At 26.6% G+C, this 8,315-nt stretch overlaps 1 protein-coding gene across 1 annotated transcript; it reads right to left on the bottom strand.

Moving 5' to 3' along the window:
• Positions 1 to 766: 766 nt before the first annotated feature.
• LOC111050251 (probable serine/threonine-protein kinase DDB_G0282963) lies at positions 767 to 7,048 on the bottom strand (the record flags this gene model as incomplete). Its single annotated transcript, XM_022336546.2, has 1 exon — positions 767 to 7,048. A coding segment is annotated over one exon (1,425 nt), but the record flags the coding sequence as incomplete, so codon positions are not given.
• Positions 7,049 to 8,315: the final 1,267 nt, after the last annotated feature.

An 8,315-nucleotide genomic window follows, 5' to 3' on the forward strand; every position in this document is an offset into this window, starting at 1 on the left:
TATAGATTATTAGAATACAAAACAAATATAGAATAAATCAATGATGTATAGTGGATATATTCATGTTATAAAAAACATTCTCAAATACTCATACTCAATTATAGTCTATTTACGAAGAATAGTTCAATATATGAAGACACTTTCAATATATTTACGTCGATGAATGTTTTTTGCGATGAAATGTTTTATGTGATGATCAATGATGATGAAGAATGTTTTTATTCCAATGAATGCGAAGATGGTAGCAGTATAGAACTCTAGAAGTTCTTGTAGACCAACTCGTTCTTGAAGTACCATGGAATTGTAGTCATCAGTCATCATTGAAGAATTATAGTCACAAATTGTAGACATCGCAAACATCTCGTTTCATTTTTCTTAGTGCTTCTAAAATTTTTTAGGAGTGATTTTTTCTTCTTTTTTATTCTCGAAGATAATATATCAGCATACAGATTTCAGACACATCTTATGCAGTAATAACTTGTAGATACATCGTGAATAACTTGAAGATATTGTAGATTTCAGTCATGATTTTTTTTTTTTTTTTTTTTTTTTTTTTTTAGCATCAATGAGAAAGTTCATTTGATAGAAGTTCTTGTAGAAATAACTATTTTATTCGATAGTTATTACGAGTTTTGAAGATCAATTTGACATTTTGTAAAGCAGGAACATTGTTTACAAAAATCCATTAGACTTGGATTTAGATGAAGATGTTACAAAAATCCATTAAACTTGGTTTTATGCGAATCTTGAAGATCAATTTTAACAATTTTTTACAACTGGAACATTTTTGGATTTAGACGAAGATGAAAGTTCATTTGCAGGCACATTCGTAGATACATCTCGTTATTTTTTAATCACTCATTTCTTTTACTTCTCACTTTTACATGTCCATACTCGTTTAGATAGCACTTTTATTTGTAGTTGTAGTTGCATTATGTGCAAGTGGAAAATTTTGAAAGGATTAACTTAAGGAACGGAGTGAGTTGCTAGAAAGGATTCACTGTTGCCAATATCTAGAAAGGAATAGCTTTTTTAAGGTAAGGTAAATTTTAGGTAAAGGTTTCTTGCAATGCAAAATCTTGAAGTTCTTGTGACTATAATTTCTGGAACACCCTCTATGTGGAATGACATCTTTACGCTGTGGAATGGAGTTAGGCCACATCTCAGCTTGAAGTTCTGCGACGAAGTTCCATACCACTACCATTTTATTTTCAGCAATTTCGTTGTCGTAGAATATTGAAGATTCGAAGATATCATTCACATTTGTATTATACGTTGCAGTGTTATTCGATGCACTAGTAGTCACTTTCACGTCAAGAATGTATGAGCATTTAAGAATAAAAAATTACTATTTAAATTTTTAATAAGAATAAAAAATCTATATATATATTTTTTAAAGATAAGTTTTAGAATTGACTATTACTCAAAAATATAGTTAAGTTGATAAATCGTCAGTCATATTTCAAACAAAATGAATCATGAATATTGTAAGTTCATGAATTTATCCACAAATTTCAAGTAAATCATAAAATAAAATATTGACAGAAGAGTTATACTAAATATTTAGATAGGATATTAGTGATCAATAGCATATGAATCAATTTTAATTAAACAATATTATTATTTCAAGTACGTACACATTATTATTACTGAATACAAGTGAATATAGAATAAATATATCAATTAACAACAATATTATATTATTTATTCCTTTATTTAAATCGTTTCAATGGTTTTCAGCAATTTATTTTCAATTAATTTGAACATTCATTATTTTATTAATCATTAATGTCAATCATTTGTTTATGAATTTACTATAAAAGTAGGAATTTAAACACAATGAAATTTAAATATTACTTATAAATTTTCCAAAACTTTCAAAATACGTTTCATCAAGTCATTTAAATCATTGTATTACCAACACAAGCTACATGGTCATTCATAAGCACAAATTACATTACACAAAATTTATGAGCATCCCTTAAGACTTCAAGGTCAGGATTTCTTACTCAAACAAAATACAATTATAAATCAATAATTACTAATACTAATACATACCAACAAGAATACTAAACAACAGTACCAATACAATAGATTTCATGACTCAATAAAATTTGTTTGAATTACATTATTTTAAACAAAGTTTCATTTTCTACAGTTGATTTAACAAAGTGTTATAGTATTCAATTGCATATTTTTTATTTTAGAATGATTCTCAAGCCATTGATCACGTAAGTTTAGAAAAATTAATCATCTTTATGGTAAAAACGCTTCATCATAAACTTATTTACTTTCAAAATTTTTCCAGTTTTTATTTCTTCAAGTTCATAACAACCCTTTCTTAAATCTTTTACTACAACATACGGTCCCTTATATTTTGCACACAGTTTCGCAGATATTTTCTTCAATTTGTTAGATAGAATGTAATTTTTTATCAAGACTTGATCACCTACATTGATTTTACATGGATTTTTATTTCTCATATTCTGTTTAAATCTTCTGATTACTCCTTTATTTTTTATATTAATTAATACTCTTCTATTTCTAAGTTCTTCGGGTTCTAGTTCAAATTTATTATCAGGAGGAAATCTAATACTTTTGAAAACTAAATGACCTAATTTTTTATTCATCATCATCTCTACTGGAATCTGTCCTGTTGTTTCATGAAAGTTACAGTTAATGATGTATTCTGCCTTATCAAGATGTTTGTACCAAGTATTATGCTTCTCCTTTGGAACATAGGTGCGTAAGATCCTGTTTACTTCCTTTAACGGCCGCTCACTCAGATTAGCTTGAGGATGGTACATAGAAATGTAGTAAGGTTTGATTCCCAGACGCTCCATTTCTGACTTCCATATTCTACTTTGAAAACAGGTACCGTTGTCACTGATGATGTATTCAAATTTACCAAATTCTTTTATGTATTCTTCTACTTTTTTAATTAAAGTCTTACTATTTGCTCTTACTAACGGATATAATTTTACATGCTTTGTGAACCCATCTAATATTATACACATCCATTTATATCGACCTCCTGGTAATTCACCATATACATCTATAAATATTTTGCTATTCTTTTTCTCAGAAATGATAGTGTGCATATCGAGTAACTTTTTCTCATTTGAAGTTTTTACCAACTGACAATACTTACAATACTTAATAGTTTTCGTTACCATTTTATAGCAATCTTTAATATAAAATGTTTCTTGCAAAAATCTACAAACTTTAGAAATACCTACATGACCTTGTCTATAATGTGTTTCCATAATTAAATCTTCATAAAGTGCAGAAGGCACACACAATTTCCAATAATTATTTTTAGTAGTTTTTCTACAGAACAATAAGTCTTCATGGACAGTGAAGTATTTACAAATTTGAACGTTACCCATTTCTACTTTATCTTTTATCTTATTTATCCATGGATCAGTATACTGTGTATTTTTTATTTTCTTAATTATTTCATTCATGGGCTTATCACTTTTAATAATATTAAAAACTTTATATTCATTTGAATTACGTACCTCTAAATTTCCCTCAAAGTCGGTTCTTGAAATTATATCAGCTACAATGTTTTCTTTACCTGGGATATATTCCCATTCAATATTATAATTTTGCAATGCTAAAATCCATCTGCCCATTCTACTGTGTCCTACTTTACATTTTTTCATAAAGGTTAATGCTTTATGGTCTGTTCTTACTATTATTTTACGATCTCCAAAGTAATTCTGAAATTTTTGCAAACCAAACAATACTGATAAACACTCCTTTTCACAAATAGAATAATTTAATTCACTCTTATTTAAACTCCTGCTAGCATAGGCTATCACTTCATGTTCCTTCTCATTATTTTCTTGGAATAATTCCACACCGATACCTATATCGCTACAGTCAGTACTCATAATAAATTCTCTATTGTAATCAGGATGTCTGAGCATTACACAATCAATGAATTTTTCTTTTATTTCATTAAATACTTTTCTTTCCTTATCAGTCCAAATAAATTTTTTATTTTTATTCAATAGATGCTTAAATTCAGCTGTTAAGTACGAATAGTTCTTTTGAAATTTTCTATAATAATTACAAAATCCAAGAAAAGATTGAAGTTGTTTTAAATTACTGGGTTCTGGAAAATCTTTAATTACTCTTAACTTGTCTTGATCCGGTTCAATTCCTTCCTTACTTATTACATATCCTAAATATTTTATTTTATCTGCAATTAACTTAGATTTAGCCAACTTTAACGTTAAATTACCTTCTTTCAATCTTTTAAATAAGAGATCAAGTCTTTGAATATGTTCCTCAAGTGTTTTACTACAAATAGCTAAGTCGTCGACATAGGCGATAATGAATTGACAAACATCTTCTCCTAATATTTTATACAAACATTTTATGAATTCAGATGAGCTGATATTGAGTCCAAATGGAAGATGCGTGTATTGATATACTTGTCCAAATACGTTAAATGCTACAAATTTTTTACTGTCTTCATCTAATTTTACCTGATTAAAACCTTGAGTTAGATCTAAACTTGTTATATAATTACATTGGTTGAATCTTATTAATAAGCTATCAATCGGTTCTGGCTCAGTGTAATCTCTCAATATGAATTTATTTACTTCCCTACCGTCTAAGCACAATCTGATACTATTATTCGGTTTTTTAACTACAACCATTGGATTAGTGTATTCAGAACAGCCTGGTTCAATGATTTTTTGAGATAACATTTTGTTGAGCTCTTCCCTTACTGCATCTCTTTGATTATAAGGGATAGGATAACTTTTCTTGATTAATTTTATATCATCTTTCATTCTTAACTTACAAACGTATCCTTTAGCTGAGCCTGGAGAATCAGAAAATACATCTTTATTGGAATCAAACACATCAATTAATTTCTCTACTAGATCTTTGGATTCATTCTGTAAACTATGACGTATATTTAATATTTGATCATCCCAAATTTCTTCATTAGTTCTTTTATCAGCATTGACTTTGATATTGAAAATTTGTCCATACCTACAAATCGGTTTCTTAATGAAAGGTATCTCTAGTTTTTTAATCACTACTTTTTCTTCTTCGAAATTAACAATACCTTTTATTTCTTTTAGAAAGTCACAACCTACAATTAAATCTGTATTTAAATCATCAACTATTAAGAATACTATTGGTAATTCCATCTTCTCAAACCCTACATCTAGAATAACTTGCTTATTTACTTTCTTATGTTTTATACCAGTTGCACTTACAATACTAATATTTTGAGCTGGAACAATACTTAAATTCTTAGAGTTATTTACTTTCAATTCTTTAATTATTTTTTCATTTACTACACTAACCTCAGATCCTGTGTCTATAATTAACATAAATTCTTTATTACAAATCTTAACATTTACTTCGACAAGTTCATAGTTTTCTTTTATAGGCATGTCCGGTTCATCTAATAATTCTTGGAAAATGCAAAAGTTTCTCTTTTTTAAAATTCGTTCATAATTTTTCAATACAGGTTGATTGTCTATATTTGAAGAATTTTCATTTGAACTTTTACTTAGATTTTCATTTGAATTTTCATTGGTAAACCCTGAACTTAATGAACTAACAGGAGAAATCATTTTTCGTTGTTCATCCTTTAGTTTAAAGGATGTTTGTTACTATTTGTACTTTGTGATGTATTTCTTTGTGATGCTCCATATCCAGGCGGCGGGTAGTTGAACTGCTGCGGAAACATCATTGGATTTCTAGGATGAAAATTACCTGGTTGATTCATGTTTTGATTCATTTGATTCATGTTTGCATTATTTGATTGTCTACGATCTTCCTGACGTTGTTGATAACCTGATCTTTGAAAGTTGTTATTATTTCTTCTATTATCAAAATTATTGCGTCCTACCTGATCAAATCTTCGATTGTCATTTGACTGATTCTTATCTTGATTTTCTTGATTGTTTTGATTTTTGTTCACCCTATATTCATCTAATAAACTGAATGCATCCAACACCTTAATAAATTCTTCTGCATTCTTTACATTTCTAACAATTGCAGCGGTAATTATATTTTCATTGTAATGATTTTTCAACATTTCAAAAATTGTGTCTTTGTCAATAGCCGGAATTAAATTTTTACAGATGTTAAATTTGGAAATAAAATATTCACTTAAAGTTAACTTACTACCAATGAGGTATTTTCCAAATTGAAGTTCTTGTCGTGCTTTCTTCTGGATGTCTTGCGACCACATCTTCGAGATGAATTTGTTTTTGAAGCTTTCAAAACTGTCAATATCGGTTTTTACAAAATCCCACCATTCTTGTTGTTGATAAGTTTTATTCAAATTATTGTCCAAAATACTTTTTATTTTTCCCCATTCAGTAATATGGTTACGAGATAAATATTCAGTTAAGCTATTGATGAAGTTCATAGGATTTCTCCTGTCAATCGACATTTGAAATTCGTATTTGTCAGAAGGAAAGCAATTATTTACTTGCGGTACAAAGTTCACTTGTGATGAGATTTTTTTCTGTAATTTATCAACTGTTTCACTGTTTTTCTCTACATTCAACTGTAAGGTACAGACCTTGACAGCTTCTTCGTTCTGCCTAACTTCCAAAATATTCAGATTCTTAGTGATCCTATCTTCTAAATTGATTTGCATGGCTGATTGTTGGTGAACACTAGCCCTAACATTTTCCATCTCTTCATTAATATTATTAATTTCATCTTTCAATTGACTTGTATTTTTGTTCATTGTTTCGGTTACCTGACCTACTTGTACCTCAAGTTTTTTAGTTTTGACCTGCATTTCTTCGATTTCTTTGTTATTTTTCATACAGTATTGATCTAACCTACTTTCTTGTTTTGTAATTTTTTTGTCTAGTTCTGACCTAACCTTCTCAATTTTCTTGTCCTGGCATTCAACTTTCTGATTTATTGTTTGAAACTGTGCTTTTATTTCATTAAACTTCTCATCAAACTTATCATTTTGTCTGTTAAGTTTTTGGTTTAAACCATTAATTTCATTTTTTACACTGTTAATTTCACTTTTAATTTCATTTTTAATTTCATTTCTAATTTCATTTTTAATTTCATTTTTAATTTCATTTTTTACACTGTTAATTTCACTTTTAATTTCATTTTTAATTTCATTTTTAATTTCATTTTTTACACTGTTAATTTCACTTTTAATTTCATTTTTAATTTCATTTTTTACACTGTTAATTTCACTTTTAATTTCATTTTTAATTTCATTTTTAATTTCATTTTTAATTTCATTTTTAATTTCATTTTTTACACTGTTAATTTCACTTTTAATTTCATTTTTAATTTCATTTTTAATTTCATTTTTAATTTCATTTTTAATTTCATTTTTAATTTCATTTTTAATTTCATTTTTAATTTCATTTTTAATTTCATTTTTTACACTGTTAATTTCACTTTTAATTTCATTTTTAATTTCATTTTTTACACTGTTAATTTCACTTTTAATTTCATTTTTTACACTGTTAATTTCACTTTTAATTTCATTTTTTACACTGTTAATTTCACTTTTAATTTCATTTTTTACACTGTTAATTTCACTTTTAATTTCATTTTTAATTTCATTTTTTACACTGTTAATTTCACTTTTAATTTCATTTTTAATTTCATTTTTAATTTCATTTTTAATTTCATTTTTTACACTGTTAATTTCACTTTTAATTTCATTTTTAATTTCATTTTTTACACTGTTAATTTCACTTTTAATTTCATTTTTAATTTCATTTTTTACACTGTTAATTTCACTTTTAATTTCATTTTTTACACTGTTAATTTCACTTTTAATTTCATTTTTAATTTCATTTTTTACACTGTTAATTTCACTTTTAATTTCATTTTTAATTTCATTTTTTACACTGTTAATTTCACTTTTAATTTCATTTTTAATTTCATTTTTTACACTGTTAATTTCACTTTTAATTTCATTTTTTACACTGTTAATTTCACTTTTAATTTCATTTTTAATTTCATTTTTTACACTGTTAATTTCACTTTTAATTTTAAACACCTTAAAAAATTTAAATTGACACTTTCAAAAGTTACATTCATATTTCCCTCATTCCACCTATTATTTCCTTAGAATATTGCATAATAGTAATATTGTATAGTGACTTATTCACAGATTGAAGTATTTTTAATGTTGTTTAATAACAATCTAGAATCTTCTTATATTTCGAAAATAATTGTATTGATGAAAAACAAGTTTCTTGTTAAGACTGGAAAAACGCAATAAATAAAAGAAAAATCAATTATAATGCTCCCACTCGAGTTCATTGATTTAGAAAATACAT

The sequence above is a fragment of the Nilaparvata lugens genome, chromosome 8 (assembly GCF_014356525.2).
Source record: "Nilaparvata lugens isolate BPH chromosome 8, ASM1435652v1, whole genome shotgun sequence".
Classification (NCBI taxonomy): Eukaryota; Metazoa; Arthropoda; class Insecta; order Hemiptera; family Delphacidae; genus Nilaparvata; species Nilaparvata lugens.